The following is a 17,434-nucleotide window of genomic DNA, read 5'->3' on the forward strand; positions in this document are numbered from 1 at the left end:
ACATTGCAGAGAACCTCACCTGGTCCCTCAACACCAGCTCCATAACCAAGAAAGCCCAGCAGCGCCTCTACTTCCTGCGGAGACTGAGGAAAGCACATCTCCCACCCCCCATCCTCACCATGTTCTACAGAGGGACTGTAGAAAGCATCCTGAGCACCTGCATTACCGTCTGGTTTGGGAATTGCAACACCTCAGACCGCAAGACCCTACAGCGGATAGTGCGGACAGCTGAGAAAATCATCGGAGTCTCTCTTCCCTCCATCGCCGAGATCTACACCACACGCTGCATCCGCAAAGCCACCAGCATTGTGGACGACCCCACCCATCCCTCACACGGACTCTTCGCTCTGATGCCGTCCGGCAGAAGATACAGGAGCATCCGAGCCTCCACTACTAGACTCTGCAACAGCTTCATCCACCAGGCAGTCAGACTTCTCAACGCACAGAGACAGAACTGAACTCCCACCCCACCCACCACTCACCCAACACACTCGCACAAAACTAAACTGTACACCCCCCCCCCCTTTACACAAAACTAAACTGTACACCCCCCCCCTTTACACTCACAAAGAACTGAACTTCACCCACACACACACCCAGTCAGCACACAGAGGCTGACATGACTTTATTTGCTGCACTCTTAAAAACTATAAACTCTACCTCAGTAACTGCTGTGATTATATATGTTACAGTATGTCTGCACTTTATCCCCACTATACACTTATTATACCGTATCGGTACTGCACTGTCCTGTCTTTAAATTGTCTCGTCTTTTGTATTTATTGTATTTATTGTTATTTAGTGTTATAATTTTATAATTTTATGTTGCACTGTCGTCACTCCTGCACTTTATGTTGTCTATTGCTTGCTGTTCTATGTTGCACCATGGTTCCGGAGGAACGTAATTTCATCACACTGTGTACCTGTACTCAGATGTAATGACAATAAAAGCCTCTTGACTTGACTTGGTTGACGTGGTTGGGTGATTGAGATGGTTGGGTGATTGGGGTGGTTGGGTGATTGAGATGGTTGGGTGATTGGGGTGGTTGGGTGATTGGGGTGGTCAAGGTGATTTAGGAAGAGAATTGTGATAGAATTACACATTACATACCTAATAAAATACAATTATTTCACTTCAGTATAAATTAAAATATGATTAGCATTTTTAACAATTGTAAAAGTAATAAATTATACACTCCTAAATGTATTTTCTAAGCTCCGGCTCAGTCAGTTAAAGGATGTGTAATGAATTTCAGAACTGAGCCTTTAAACACCAAACTTTCCCCAACCGGCTCAGAACTTCAGGCCTCATGAATCTGAAATTATAAAACGTTAGATGTTCTGCTTTTAGGGCTGGCTGGTTTTTCCTCTGAGTGAAATAAAAAACTCCATAAAATGTTTGTGCTCTCAGTCTGAAGATTTTTATTATCACTTAGAAATAAGCATATCTTATCATTTTATTTATCATTAAACTGTGTTTAATAGAAAGAGCCTTTTTCACAAAGAAAGAACACTTGAGGAATCTGATAATTTAATATTCTTTAATATTTAACTCTCACTACTAAAAACTCCTGACCTTCACTAGAGTTTATTCAGGGCTGATAAACAGTCCTTCATACGGGGTAAAAAGGTCACAGTAATCACTCTGAATGGTTGGTGGTTTTCTGACCCATGATCCTCTGTCTCTTCACCCTGATTGGATGAATGACTGATTGATCCAGATCTGCTTGTTTCTCACAGATATTGATCCAGTTAAAACCCTTGACCTGAGTTCACCAAACATTTAGCTCGGCTGTGGCAGATAATTTACGCCTGAGGAATCGGCGACTATCGAGTGGATGAGTAAAGTTCACTCTGTAAAGCTCTCAGAGCGTCGGGGGCGGGGCTATAAACTCTATCACCCAATGCTGTCGTTCCAACAGCAACCAGCTTAAGACTGATTACAAGTGGAGGTGGATGCTCAGGTGAAAAACAAACCCACGCATAGATGCTTACACCTCAACCTTCAGCAGCTTCAGCCCCTCAACTTTTACCTCCAGCAGCTTCAGCCCCTTCAGATTCCAAGAGTTTCAGCTGGTTGACAAATCAATTTTACAACCCTGTTACATCAGAGACAGCTCCCTGTCAATCATCAGTGTCATTTAAAACACACACACACTCACTAACACACACACTAGAAACTGGGCATGGAGTTAATATATTTATGATATGTCATAAATGAGGGTTAAAGATTTGTTTTAGTTGTGTTTAGTAATATTTTCTTAATTTCTCAGTATTGATCACATGATGATTGACTATCTATCTAAGTTTAGATATTTTTTAAAAGCTTTTATATAAAATAATTCTCTGTCCTGCTGTCCTCATATTACACAGCCTGACTTTATAAATCACACTCAGTGTCTCTCGTCCATTTCTCTCTCTCTCTTCAGTTCGGACCGCCGGCCCGGCTGTAGGTTCAGAACCCGTCTCTGCAGAAACACCGGCACCGGGATCAATATCTCAGTGTGCCGGCTGCCTCCCTGCCATCAGAGCCGGCACTCGGCGTAATGAACTGCCTCTGAGATATATCTCCGCCGGGTCCGGCTCGGCCCGATATGTTCTGCTACAGCAGCAATTCTTAGATTAGTAATTTCTCTTCCATCACACCCTACAGCCAACACCCTCCCGCCCAACAGCAAATCCCCCCACAACCAACCCCCCACAACCAACCCCCCCACAGCAAATCCCCCCACAACCAGCCCCCCCACAACCAACCCCCCCACAGCAAACCCCCCCCCACAACCAACCCCCCCACAGCAAATCCCCCCACAACCAGCCCCCACACAGCAAACCCCCCTACAACCAGCCCCCCCACAATCAACCCCCCCACAATCAACCCCCCCACAACCAGCCCCCCCCACAATCAACCCCCCCACAATCAACCCCCCCACAACCAGCCCCCCCACAACCAACCCCCCCACAACCAACCCCCCCACAGCGAACACCCCCACAACCAACCCCCCACAACCAACCCCCCCACAGCAAACACCCCCACAACCAACCCCCCCACAGCAAACCCCCCACAACCAGCTCCCCCACAACCAACCCCTCCCACAACCAACCCCCCCACAACCAATCCCCCCACATCAAACCCCCCCACAACTGACCCCCCCACAACTAACCCCCCCACAACCAACCCCCGCACAGCAACCCCCCACAACCAACCCCCCCACAGCAACCCCACTACAACCACCCCCCCACAACCAATCCCCCCCACAGCAAACCCCCCCACACCCTTCATACCCTACAGCCAACCACTCCACACCCTACAGCCAACCCCCCACACCCTCCACACCCTACAGCCAACCCCCTCACACCCTACATACCCCACAGCCAACCCCCACACCCTACATACCCCACAGCCAACCCCCCACACCCTACATACCCTACAGCCAACCCCCCCACACCCTACATACCCTACAGCCAACCCCCCACACCCTACATACCCTACAGCCAACCCCCCCACACCCTACATACCCCACAGCCGACCCCCCACACCCAGCCCCCCCACAACCAACCCCCCCCACAACCAAGCCCCCCACAGCAAACCCCCCACAACCAGCTCCCCCACAACCAACCCCCCACAACCAATCCCCCCACATCAAACCCCCCCACAACCGACCACCCCACAACTAACCCCCCCACAACCAACCCCCGCACAGCAACCCCCCACAACCAACCCCCCCACAGCAACCCCCCCACAACCACCCCCCCACAACCAACCCCCCCACAGCAACCCCCCCACACCCTTCATACCCTACAGCCAACCACTCCACACCCTACAGCCAACCCCCCACATCCTACATACCCCACAGCCAACCCCCCACACCCTACAGCCAACCCCCCCACTCCCTACATACCCCACAGCCAACCCCCCACACCCTACATACCCTACAGCCAACCCCCCCACACCCTACACACCCACAGCCAACCCCCCACACCCTACATACCCCACAGCCGACCCCCCCCCACACCCTACATACCCTACAGACAACCCCCCCACACCCTACATACCCCACAGCCGACCCCCCCACACCCTACAGCCAACCCCCCCACACCCTACATACCCTACAGCCAACCCCCCACACCCTACATACCCACAGCCAACCCCCACACCCTACATACCCTACAGCCAACCCCCCCACACCCTACACACCCACAGCCAACCCCCCACACCCTACATACCCCACAGCCGACCCCCCCACACCCTACATACCCTACAGACAACCCCCCCACACCCTACATACCCCACAGCCGACCCCCCCACACCCTACAGCCAACCCCCCCACACCCTACATACCCACAGCCAACCCCCCCCACACCCTACATACCCTACAGCCAACCCCCCCACACCCTACATACCCACAGCCAACCCCCCCACACCCAACATACCCCACAGCCAACCCCCCCACACCCTACCTACCCACAGCCAACCCCCCCACACCCAACATACCCCACAGCCAAACCCCCCCACACCCTACATACCCACAGCCAACCCCCCACACCCTACATACCCCACAGCCAACCCCCACACCCTACATACCCACAGCCAACCCCCCCACACCCAACATACCCCACACCCTACATACCCACAGCCAACCCCCCCCACACCCTACATACCCCACAGCCAACCCCCACACCCTACATACCCTACAGCCAACCCCCCACACCCTACATACCCCACAGCCGTACCCCCCACACCCTACATACCCTACAGCCAACCCCCCACACCCTACATACCCTACAGCCAACCCCCCACACCCTACATACCCCACAGCCAACCCCCCACACCCTACATACCCCACAGCCAACCCCCACACCCTACATACCCTACAGCCAACCCCCACACCCTACATACCCTACAGCCAACCCCCCACACCCTACATACCCCACAGCCGACCCCCCCACACCCTACATACCCTACAGCCAACCCCCCACACCCTACATACCCTACAGCCAACCCCCACACCCTACATACCCTACAGCCAACCCCCACACCCTACATACCCTACAGCCAACCCCCCACACCCTACATACCCTACAGCCAACCCCCCACACCCTACATACCCCACAGCCAACCCCCACACCCTACATACCCCACAGCCAACCCCCACACCCTACATACCCTACAGCCAACCCCCACACCCTACATACCCTACAGACAACCCCCACACCCTACATACCCTACAGCCAACCCCCACACCCTACATACCCCACAGCCAACCCCCACACCCTACATACCCCACAGCCAACCCCCACACCCTACATACCCTACAGCCAACCCCCACACCCTACATACCCTACAGCCAACCCCCCCACAGAACACAGAAAGATTCAGCAGGTTAGATCATCTATATATCTATATATAAAGTATTGTAGTATTTGCTATGATAAAATTACAGTACCTGATTACTGTGACGATAATTACAGTACTGTAATTATTACTGTAATACAAACTACAGTATTTTAATCGTGAAGTAAACAGTAAATCTACAGAACGGGATTTCAGCAGATTAATAATGTCGAGGATTTGAGTGAATATTCTGATGGTGAACAGTGTGAGGAGGCAGTGCTCCAGGAAGCTGAGGGGGGCGGGGTGTAGATGTAGGGGAGGAGGAGCGGCAGCGGCACTCGTGCACCGGGTCCCACCAGCCACACACAGCTGCTGCTGCTCCACCACACACACCTCAACACACCACACACACTTCCTCACACACACCTCAATACACACACCTCAACACACACACACTTCCTTTCACAAACTTCCTCACACACACCTCAATACACTACATACACTTCCTCACACACACCTCAACACACACACTTCCTCACACACACCTCAACACACATACACACTTCCTCACACACACCTCAGCACACATCAACACATCACAATCACTTCCTCAACACTCCACACAAACACTTCCTTACACACACCTCAACACACCACACACATTTCTACATACACACCTCAATACACCACACAAACCTCCTGACACACACCTCATTAGACCACACACACTTCCTCACACACACCTTAATCAGCAACACACACACACACACACACACACACACTCCGTCACAAACACTCTCCCTCTGGAACACACTGCGCTCAGCGGGATGGGAGGCAGCGAGCGAGGATGAACCGGACTCTGACCCTCCTGTACGCCGTCAGCCTCGTTCAGAGTGAGTACATCCCACACACTGCTCATTCACTACCGCTCATCTTCGATACCGCTCATCTTCAGTACCGCTCATCTTCGCTACCGCTCATCTTCTCTACCGCTCATCTTCGCTACCGCTCATCTTCAGTACCGCTCATCTTCAGTACCGCTCATCTTCACTACCGCTCATCTTCTCTACCGCTCATCTTCTCTACCGCTTATCTTAACTACTGCTCATCTTCACTACTGCTTATCTTCACTACCGCTCATCTTCAGTACCACTCATCTTCACTACCGCTCATCTTCAGTACCACTCATCTTCACTACCGCTCATCTTCACTACCGCTTATCTTCACTACTGCTCATCTTCACTACTGCTTATCTTCAGTACCGCTCATCTTCACTACCGCTCATCTTCACTACTGCTTATCTTCAGTACCGCTCATCTTCACTACTGCTCATCTTCACTACCGCTTATCTTCACTACTGCTCATCTTCACTACTGCTCATCTTCACTACTGCTTATCTTCGCTACCGCTCATCTTCACTACCGCTTATCTTCAGTACCGCTCATCTTCACTACTGCTCATCCTCACTACTGCTCATCTTCACTACTGCTCATCTTCTCTACTGCTCATCTTCTCTACTGCTCATCTTCACTACTGCTTATCTTCAGTACCACTCATCTTCACTACCGCTCATCTTCACTACTGCTCATCTTCACTACTGCTTATCTTCAGTACCACTCATCTTCGCTACCGCTCATCTTCACTACTGCTCATCTTCACTACTGCTTATCTTCAGTACCACTCATCTTCACTACCGCTCATCTTCAGTACCACTCATCTTCACTACCGCTCATCTTCACTACCGCTTATCTTCACTACTGCTCATCTTCACTACTGCTTATCTTCAGTACCGCTCATCTTCACTACCGCTCATCTTCACTACTGCTTATCTTCAGTACCGCTCATCTTCACTACTGCTCATCTTCACTACCGCTTATCTTCACTACTGCTCATCTTCACTACTGCTTATCTTCGCTACCGCTCATCTTCACTACCGCTTATCTTCAGTACCGCTCATCTTCACTACTGCTCATCCTCACTACTGCTCATCTTCACTACTGCTCATCTTCTCTACTGCTCATCTTCTCTACTGCTTATCTTCGCTACCGCTCATCTTCACTACTGCTCATCTTCACTACCGCTCATCTTCACTACTGCTTATCTTCAGTACCACTCATTTTCAGTACCCCTCATCTTCAGTACCACTCATCTTCACTACTGCTCATCTTCACTACCACTCATCTTCACTACTGCTCATCTTCAGTACCACTCATCTTCACTACTGCTCATCTTCACTACCACTCATCTTCACTACTGCTCATCTTCACTACTGCTCATCTTCTCTACTGCTTATCTTCAGTACCACTCATTTTCACTACTGCTCATCTTCACTACTGCTCATCTTCTCTACTGCTTATCTTCAGTACCACTCATTTTCACTACCACTCATCTTCACTACTGCTCATCTTCAGTACCACTCATCTTCACTACCGCTCATCTTCTCTACCGCTCATCTTCACTACTGCTCATCTTCACTACTGCTCATCTTCACTACTGCTTATCTTCACTACTGCTTATCTTCACTACCGCTCATCTTCACTACCGCTCATCTTCACTACCGCTCATCTTCACTACCGCTTATCTTCACTACTGCTTATCTTCACTACCGCTCATCTTCTCTACTGCTCATCTTCACTACTGCTCATCTTCACTACCACTCATCTTTAGTACCGCTCATCTTCCCTACTGGTCATCTTCACTAGGTTGTGATGTAATTGGGTGGAGGTTGTGGTGTGGTTGGGTGGAGGTTGTGGTGTGATTGTGTAGAGGTTGTGGTGTGATTGGGTAGAGGTTGTGGTGTGGTTGGGTGGAGGTTGTGGTGTGATTGGGTGGAGGTTGTGGTGTGATTGGGTGGAGGTTGTTTTGTGGTGCAGTTGGGTGGATGTTGTGGTGTGATTGGGTGGAGGTTGTGGTGCGGTTAGGTGGATGTTGTGGTGTGATTGGGTGGAGGTTGTGGTGTGGTTGGGTGGAGGTTGTGGTGTGGTTGGGTGGAGGTTGTGGTGTGATTAGGTAGAGGTTGTGGTGTGGTTGGGTGGAGGTTGTGGTGTGGTTGGGTGGAGGTTGTGGTGTGATTGGGTAGAGGTTGTGGTGTTGGGTGGAGGTTGTGGTGTGATTGGGTGGAGGTTGTGGTGAGGTTGGGTGGAGGTTGTGGTGTTGTTGGGTGGATGTTGTGGTGTGATTGGGTAGAGGTTGTGGTACGGTTGGGTGGAGGTTGTGGTGTGATTGGGTGGAGGTTGTGGTGTGGTTGGGTGGAGGTTGTGGTGTGATTAGGTAGAGGTTGTGGTGTGGTTGGGTGGAGGTTGTGGTGTGGTTGGGTGGAGGTTGTGGTGTGATTGGGTAGAGGTTGTGGTGTTGTTGGGTGGAGGTTGTGGTGTGATTGGGTAGAGATTGTGGTGTGATTGGGTGGAGGTTGTGGTGTTGTTGGGTGGATGTTGTGGTGTGATTGGGTAGAGGTTGTGGTGCGGTTGGGTGGAGGTTGTGGTGTGATTGGGTGGAGTTTGTGGTGTGATTGGGTGGATGTTGTGGTGTGATTGGGTGGAGCTTGTTTTGTGTTGCGGTTGGGTGGATGTTGTGGTGTGATTGGGTGGAGGTTGTGGTGTGATTAGGTGGAGGTTGTGTTGCGGTTGGGTGGATGTTGTGGTGTTGTTGGGTGGATGTTGTGGTGTGATTGGATGGAAGTTGTGGTGCGATTGGGTGGAGGTTGTGGTGCGGTTGGGTGGATGTTGTGGTGTGATTGGGTGGAGGTTGTTTTGTGGTGCGGTTGGGTGGATGTTGTGGTGTTGTTGGGTAGATGTTGTGGTGTGATTGGGTGGAGGTTGTGGTGTGATTGGGTGGAGGTTGTTTTGTGGTGCGGTTAGGTGGATGTTGTGGTGTTGTTGGGTAGATGTTGTGGTGTGATTGGGTGGAGGTTGTGGTGTGGTTGGGTGAAGGTTGTGGTGTGATTGGGTGGAGGTTGTGGTGTGGCTGGGTGGAGGTTGTGGTGTTGTTGGGTGGATGTTGTGGTGTGATTGGGTGGAGGTTGTGGTTCGGATTGGGTGGAGGTTGTGGTGCTGTTGGGTGGAGGTTGTGGTGCGGTTGGGTAGAGATTGTGGTGTGATTGGGTGGAGGTTGTGGTGCGGTTGGGTGGAGGTTGTGGTGCGGTTGGGTGGATGTTGTGGTGTGATTGGGTGGAGGTTGTTTTGTGGTGCGGTTGGGTGGATGTTGTGGTGTGATTGGGTAGATGTTGTGGTGTGATTGGGTAGAGGCTGTGGTGTGGTTGGGTGAAGGTTGTGGTGTGGTTGGGTGGAGGTTGTGGTGTGGTTGGGTGGAGGTTGTGGTGTGGTTGGGTGGAGGTTGTGGTGTGATTGGGTAGAGGTTGTGGTGTTGTTGGGTGGAGGTTGTGGTGTGATTGGGTGGAGGTTGTGGTGTGGTCGGGTGGAGGTTGTGGTGTGATTGGGTAGAGATTGTGGTGTGATTGGGTGGAGGTTGTGGTGTTGTTGGGTGGATGTTGTGGTGTGATTGGGTAGAGGTTGTGGTGCGGTTGGGTGGAGGTTGTGGTGTGATTGGGTGGAGGTTGTGGTGTGATTGGGTGGATGTTGTGGTGTGATTGGGTGGAGCTTGTTTTGTGTTGCGGTTGGGTGGATGTTGTGGTGTGATTGGGTGGAGGTTGTGGTGCGGTTGGGTGGATGTTGTGGTGTGATTAGGTGGAGGTTGTGTTGCGGTTGGGTGGATGTTGTGGTGTTGTTGGGTGGATGTTGTGGTGTGATTGGATGGAGGTTGTGGTGCGATTGGGTGGAGGTTGTGGTGCGGTTGGGTGGATGTTGTGGTGTGATTGGGTGGAGGTTGTTTTGTGGTGCGGTTGGGTGGATGTTGTGGTGTTGTTGGGTAGATGTTGTGGTGTGATTGGGTGGAGGTTGTGGTGTGATTGGGTGGAGGTTGTTTTGTGGTGCGGTTAGGTGGATGTTGTGGTGTGATTGGGTGGAGGTTGTTTTGTGGTGTTGTTGGGTAGATGTTGTGGTGTGATTGGGTGGAGGTTGTGGTGTGGTTGGGTGAAGGTTGTGGTGTGATTGGGTGGAGGTTGTGGTGTGGTTGGGTGGAGGTTGTGGTGTTGTTGGGTGGATGTTATGGTGTGATTGGGTGGAGGTTGTGGTGCGGGTTGGGTGGAGGTTGTGGTGCGGTTGGGTGGAGGTTGTGGTGCGGTTGGGTAGAGATTGTGGTGTGATTGGGTGGAGGTTGTGGTGCGGGTTGGGTGGAGGTTGTGGTGCGGTTGGGTGGAGGTTGTGGTGCGGTTGGGTAGAGATTGTGGTGTGATTGGGTGGAGGTTGTGGTGCGGTTGGGTGGAGGTTGTGGTGCGGTTGGGTGGAGGTTGTGGTGTTGTTGGGTAGATGTTGTGGTGTGATTGGGTGGAGGTTGTGGTGTGGTTGGGTGAAGGTTGTGGTGTGGTTGGGTGGATGTTGTGGTGTGATTGGGTGGAGGTTGTTTTGTGGTGCGGTTGGGTGGATGTTGTGGTGTGATTGGGTGGAGGTTGTTTTGTGGTGCGGTTGGGTAGATGTTGTGGTGTGATTGGGTGGAGGTTGTGGTGTGGTTATACTACAGCTGAAGTTATGCAGTCTGCGTATCGCCACGGTTACAGTATGAATATGGTAATGTTTTTGGCCGTGGTGCCGCTGGCTCTGGTGGAGGTACGGGGCGGAATGCAGACTCAGCAGCCGGACTCTCAGCAGGGTAATAAAACACGGAGCTGAAATCCGGATCTGCAGATCTGCAACAAATTCAATTATATCAATAAAACACAGACGAGAGATGAATAACAAGTGAGTAACACTGACTATATTAGTGATATATTAATAATACTAATATTTATTAGAGAAACTAGACCCTGTTTTGAAGGATAAAAGATGATGGGAAATAAAAAATAAAAATAAATTAAATCAACTACAAATGTACTTTTTTCAAATTAATGTTTTTTAAAAATACGAACAAACGCCAACTAAGCAATAAATTACACTCTAATAAAATAATTTGAGAAAATAGTTATTAAACAAATCCCTCAAACTCCTATTCCTAATACACAATGTAATAATAATAATAATAATAATAATAATAATAATAGCCGCAGGCGGCAATTGACGTTCCAATCACGGCCACATGATTTAGCAAGTCTAAAAATCTTGAGAATGGACCTTATGGTTCAGAAGTTATGGATCTAAATGTGTGTGACTAACCATCACAGGAATTTCCCAACTTATTCTCTAATTACTCAATAGAGCAGAACAGTAAAATATTCTGTTTCTAACAAACTATTTACATTATAAACCATTAAAGCACATAAATTCAACCAACACAACGTCAACAGAATTCACATACTGTCTCTTACACTGTTATCAGTGCTTTTAACTGACTAGCCTTAGCTTTGCGATTAGTGCTAGCTAGCAATTAGCATTGGCTAGCAGTAAGCATTGGCTAGCGATTAGCATCGGCTAGTGATTAGCATTAACTATCGCTTTTTTGCATTTCTACAAGTGTTAAAACGTTTTCAGAGCTCCGATTGGTTATTTATCTACATCAGTTATTTTCCAAAACATCTAAACTTTAACACAGCAGGGTGAATTTGCCCTATCAGAGAATAACTAAGCTCGCCGAACACAGGAACTTCTGCTCTGACTCACCGGCGCTCTCTTTAAACACTTCAAATACTCACTGGAAAGTGCTTCTCTTCAGGGTTTACAGCTGAATTACTGATATAAGAACAGCATATTAGCCTTAACGTATGGGAATCAATCAGCTGCTGTAGTAAGAGGCACATGAAGCTGTTCCATTAAAAAAAGAAGAAAAAACAAAAGAACCCCCACTACAGACACAGTCAGTTGCAACCCTTTTTGGAAGCTCCATGCTACTGCACCTCTAAATGATATATGAGGTTTATATATTATATATATTTTTTTTAATAGGGTTTCATGGGCATTGAAGAGGCTACTGAAGGCCTGTGTGGCCCAAACTTGGCACTTGTCCTTACAAAATCAATGTAAATGAGTAAGATCTGTGTTTTTAAATACCACAAACCAAAGGTTTGCACCACATTACTGTTATCTATAAAGATAATAATAGCAAGAAACGACCACTAAAGTGCAGCAACACACCACAATATTATGCATGAATTCTGCTATTATTTTGGTTTTCTGGGCATTGTAGAGGCTACTGAAGATCTGTCTGGCTCAAACTTGACTATTTTTCGCAAAATGCCTTTGTTAATGAGTTTGTTTAACATTTTTGACTTTCCACAAATCTTGACAGAGTTGTGACCAAATAACTCGAAAGATTGCAGCAAGACCAAATGTGATTTCATTGGTTAATTTTCCACGGACTAGTTCGAAAAGTGCAATTTGTACACAATTGGCCAGTGAAGAAAAACAATGCGTTTTTGTAACCAATCAAAACTTTATAGGATACAGCATATACCATATATATTTCATCCTGATTGGTGAATGATTAGCCTGTCAAAAGCTTGCTTGAAACTGATTGGCTAATAGCAAATGCAAAAATGTGCATTTTAAATGTTCCTTAAGGAAACCATTAGTATACGGGCCAGTGATGATAACTGCCAATTATGAGTTTGATTGCTTGTATGGTTGCTGATAAACAGTTATTTAGCTTTAGCCCCGCCCCCTGGGGGTGTATGTTTACAAAAATTAAAAGAGTACCTCAGAATCAAGATATGAATATAGATCTCAAGTGGCATTCAGAGAAATTTAAGCATTCAAAAGATATGGCTGTTAAAGGAAAATTAGCTTTGGTTGATTTGGTTGATGATAATTTGCATATGGCAGCCATGTTGTGAAGAAATTTCAAGATAAGGTTCACACTCTCCTGAGTCGTTTGACGTCAAACATGTCAGGATTGGTTAAAAATCCAAGTTTGCAAAAGTAAGTTTTGCATATTATGCAAATTTCCAAAAAATCTAAGTGGGTGGAGCTTCATAGTCCAAATTGCACTGTCTTGAAGAAATTTCAGAATAAACCCTGTGGTTCAGGATTTATGACCCAAAACATAAAATTCTTTGCTATAGCGCCACCATCAGGCCAATGAGGGTAATCTTTGAAGGTTGAGTCATTTTACACCTACTCTACCTTCTGTCCAAGTTCGGTGTTTCTAGCTCTTACAGTTTTTGCTCCAGATCCCGTTTTAGCCAAGAAAAATAATAATAAGAAAAAAACGACAGTTTCAAGAAGGTCCTTAATAATTGTCTGGGTTTTATTTGTGCAGGTTGCGTCTGCGCAGACTCTGAGGAGCGGCTGATGAACTGGCTGCTGGGTAAAAACCGTTATAATAAACTGATCCGACCGGCGCTGAACAGAACCGAGAGAGTGACGGTGAAGCTGCAGGTCTCTCTGGCACAACTCATCAGTGTGGTGAGAACATCTCCTCAAATCCAGAACCACAACAACTTATCTAGAACCCTAGAAATACCATATACCTAAGTTACGAACCTAGGTCAGGTCTTTACACCCCTCCACCACCCCATCCACCCCTCCACCATCCTACCCATCCCTCCACCACCCCACCCACCCCTCCCCACCCCTCCACCATCTTACCCATCCTTCCAACCCTCCAACGTCCCATCCACACCTCCCCACCCCATCCACTCGCCCACCACCCCATCCACCCCTCCACCATCCTACCCATCCTTCCAACCCTCCAACGTCCCATCCACACCTCCCCACCCCATCCACTCGCCCACCACCCCATCCACCCCTCCACCATCCTACCATCCCTCCACCACCCCATCCACCCCTCCACCCCATCCACCCCCCCACCATCCTACCCATCCCTCCACCCCTCCCCTTTCTTTTGATTTAGTAACACAAGTCTGAACTTTTCTGTTTAATTCCCACAGAATGAGAGAGAGCAAATTATGACCACCAACGTTTGGCTCACACAGGTAAGACCTTCCCACTCCAGTCAGTAAGAGCTTTTTACCAGTGCAGCTTCAGTGTCCTTCCCTTGAACTTGAATTTACCCATAAAAATGCCTCTCCAATCGCAGAGCTGCAATCAGTCCCACTCATTAAAACAATAACGAAGTGTGTAATTGAGTATCATCTGCCTCCTCAAACACCATTATTTCAACATGACCTGGACCCTGATCACAATCACAACTTTTCTGTTTTTAGAACTGGAATGATTACAGACTTTCGTGGGATCCGTCAGAGTATGAGGGAATCGACAAGCTCCGAATTCCTTCCAGACACATCTGGCTGCCCGACATTGTCTTATATAATAAGTAAGTTAAATTTAGTTGTGATTTAGATGTTTTCTCAGCAGAGAAATACTCGGAATCTAACAGAATCGGTTGGCAATAGATTATAAACAGGACCAGTACTTGTAAAGGAAATGATATTTGTTGTTGATATTATATTTGATTGGGTCGTTGCGCATGTTACTCCTTTCAAATTTTTTGTTTATTGCTGTGTTGTATTTTTACACAATAAATGTAAACAATGTTAAGCAATTACAACAAGCTATGGATACAAAAATAACAAAAAAATCTTGTCTTATACCTGTTTTTAAATTTGAACTAAAACTAAAGGCAAAATGTGGATTTCAGGAATGTTTACTGACAATATCAGAGAGAGGATGGAAACTGCTTTAAGGTCTTTGATGGGAAGTTATGTCTCATACTGTATCTCTGTTTGCAGTGCTGATGGAACCTACGAGGTGACGGTCTTCACTAACGCTATTGTCCTGTTTAACGGCAGCATCGCCTGGCTTCCTCCTGCCATCTACAAGAGTGCCTGCAAAATCGAGGTCAAGCATTTCCCCTTCGACCAGCAGAACTGCACACTAAAGTTCCGCTCCTGGACCTACGACCACACCGAGATCGACCTGGTCTTAAAGTCTGAGGTTGCCAGCATGGACGACTTCACCCCCAGCGGAGAGTGGGACATCCTGGCTCTTCCGGGGAGAAGAACGGTCAACCCTCAGGATCCGACGTACGTGGATCTGACCTATGACTTCATCATCAAGCGAAAGCCGCTTTTCTACACTATCAATCTGATCATTCCCTGCGTTCTCATCACCTCGCTGGCCATCCTGGTGTTTTACCTGCCGTCAGACTGCGGTGAGAAGATGACCCTGTGTATCTCTGTGCTCCTGGCCCTCACCGTGTTTCTCTTACTGATCTCTAAAATCGTCCCGCCTACATCCCTGGACGTCCCACTAATCGGGAAGTATCTGATGTTCACCATGGTTTTAGTGACGTTCTCCATCATCACGAGTGTGTGCGTACTAAACGTCCACCATCGTTCCCCGAGCACACACACCATGCCCAGCTGGGTGAAGCTGGTGTTCCTGGACAAGCTCCCCATGCTGTTGTTCATGCGAAGACCCCGCAGAACCTCGGCGCGGCAACGGTTACGGCAGCAGAGGTGTCACCAGGACCGCCGGGCCCTGCTCGGCCTGGGATATGGAGCTCCGCGAAGCTCCGCCCTCTCCTCCTCTGCCTCCGTATTACTGGCCACCTCCTCAGCCTCCGCCCTCTCCTCACCGGGACACTTTTACAGCAAAGCTCCACCTTTCAGCTTCAGCCGGAGCTCCAGGAAGGGAGACTTGCGACCCACCGAGTTCCTGCCCAACAGCCACGCCTCCACTCAGGACCTGCGGGGGGGTTCAGACTGGGGGGCTGATGTTCAGGAGGCAGTGGATGGGGTTCGCTATGTGGCCGATCACATGATGGGAAATGACGATGATCAGAGTGTAAGTAATGCTTTATTAGTGTTTAAGTATCATAATTCATAACAGGTGGCTGGGGACACAACCCAGTCTTTGCTCATATACGCCGCCCCGGCTCATCACCCCGAACTGTAGCCCCCCAATCTGTCGCCTGGACCCATCACCCAGATCTGCTGCCCCGACCCATCACCCTGCCCCGTTACCCCAACCCGTCACCCTGTGTGTGTGTGTGCATGCGTTCGTGTGTGTATGTGTGTGTGTTTACTGCACAGATGGGTTAAAGGCGGAGGTTAAATTGTGCTGCAGTGTGAAATTTATTGTGATTTTTATTGTGATGTTTATGGTTGTCTTTCTTAATTAGAACTTAGGTTAATCTGAAATTTTAATGAGCTTTTTCTGCGGGATTTATGTTTGTGTGATTAAAGAATTAAGAGGACACGCCTACTGTAGGTCAGGTTGTTCAGTAGAACAGAGGTGAGGGATCTACAGTAAAGCTGAAGGTGTGTGTGTGCGGTATTGAGTGTGTTCTTTAATGAATCGATATGGAAGCAGATCAGTGGAATAATGATGGTGTTGGGAAAGTGCGGCGCTCAGCGGTGGAGGTTACAGGTCAATAGTCTTTCTTTATTGAATCGTTTTCTCTGTGATGTTTTTTTCTGCAGGACGTTCTGCGGTTTACAGTAACGCCGTTCCTCCTGTTCCTCTGCAGGTGATCGAGGACTGGAAGTACGTGGCGATGGTGGTGGACCGGCTGTTCCTGTGGATCTTCGTGATCGTTTGTGTGGTCGGGACACTGGGACTCTTCCTCCAGCCGCTGTTCCAGAACCAGATCGTTCCGGTGCAGCAGCCAAACGCTGAGTCCTCCAGGAGAGACGGGATGTGAGGAATCAACGACCCAACGACTACAGCAATACCAGCTTCAGATACACACATTAATCTTCATTACCACAAAGACTGTTCACCTCCACCATACTGTTAATAAAACCTCTTATTAATAAAACCTCTTTCACTCTTAAATCTGAGACAAAATCATTGCTATTAAACCTTTACATTAAATTATTGGTTTTTTTTAAATGATCTCACACTTTGTTCACAAAGTTTTACTCTTTTACAAAAAATTGATACTATTCTCAATCAAGGTTCAAACTATGTTTATAAATAAAAAAATGCTTCTTAAAGTTGAATTTAAGCCTAAGCGTCTTTGAGAATTTTGTATAAATAAAATGTATTATTATTATTATAAAACCCTGAGACCTAGTCAAAGTCCTTCACAGTAGGTTAATGTGAGCTGGATTATTGTAGAGAATTCTGTGGAGAGGAACCAGTGCTCCAAAACACAAATCTATCAAAACACAACATTAAACCAGCAAACACTTATTCTTAGTTTTCATATGTA

General features: G+C 48.2%; 2 protein-coding genes across 2 annotated transcripts in view; both read left to right on the forward strand.

Annotated features, from left to right (window-relative positions):
• Positions 1–5,408, forward strand: part of LOC125797838 (uncharacterized) — a 5,676-nt gene extending 268 nt beyond the window's left edge. The window contains exon 2 of the mRNA XM_049474106.1: positions 2,654–5,408. Coding sequence (XP_049330063.1) covers positions 2,654–5,408 — 2,755 coding nt within the window. The remainder of the gene's footprint in view (positions 1–2,653) is intronic.
• Positions 5,409–5,696: 288 nt separating this feature from the next.
• On the forward strand, positions 5,697–17,103 carry chrnb4 (cholinergic receptor, nicotinic, beta 4 (neuronal)). The gene is made up of 6 exons (XM_049474112.1): positions 5,697–6,225; positions 13,574–13,719; positions 14,205–14,249; positions 14,481–14,590; positions 15,006–16,062; positions 16,748–17,103. The coding sequence occupies exons 1-6, from the start codon at positions 6,180–6,182 to the stop codon at positions 16,919–16,921; spliced, it is 1,578 nt and encodes a 525-aa protein (XP_049330069.1). The 5' UTR covers positions 5,697–6,179; the 3' UTR covers positions 16,922–17,103.
• Positions 17,104–17,434: the final 331 nt, after the last annotated feature.

The sequence above is a fragment of the Astyanax mexicanus genome, unplaced genomic scaffold (genome assembly GCF_023375975.1).
Source record: "Astyanax mexicanus isolate ESR-SI-001 unplaced genomic scaffold, AstMex3_surface scaffold_55, whole genome shotgun sequence".
NCBI classification, from domain to species: Eukaryota; Metazoa; Chordata; class Actinopteri; order Characiformes; family Acestrorhamphidae; genus Astyanax; species Astyanax mexicanus.

Coding starts and splice junctions, on each gene's coding strand:
- chrnb4 (XM_049474112.1), top strand. CDS start 6,180: ATGAACCGGACTCTGACCCTCCTGTACGCCGTCAGCCTCGTTCAGA. Junction 13,720..14,204: donor TGGCACAACTCATCAGTGTG/GTGAGAACATCT, acceptor TAATTCCCACAG/AATGAGAGAGAGCAAATTAT. Junction 16,063..16,747: donor GAAATGACGATGATCAGAGT/GTAAGTAATGCT, acceptor GTTCCTCTGCAG/GTGATCGAGGACTGGAAGTA.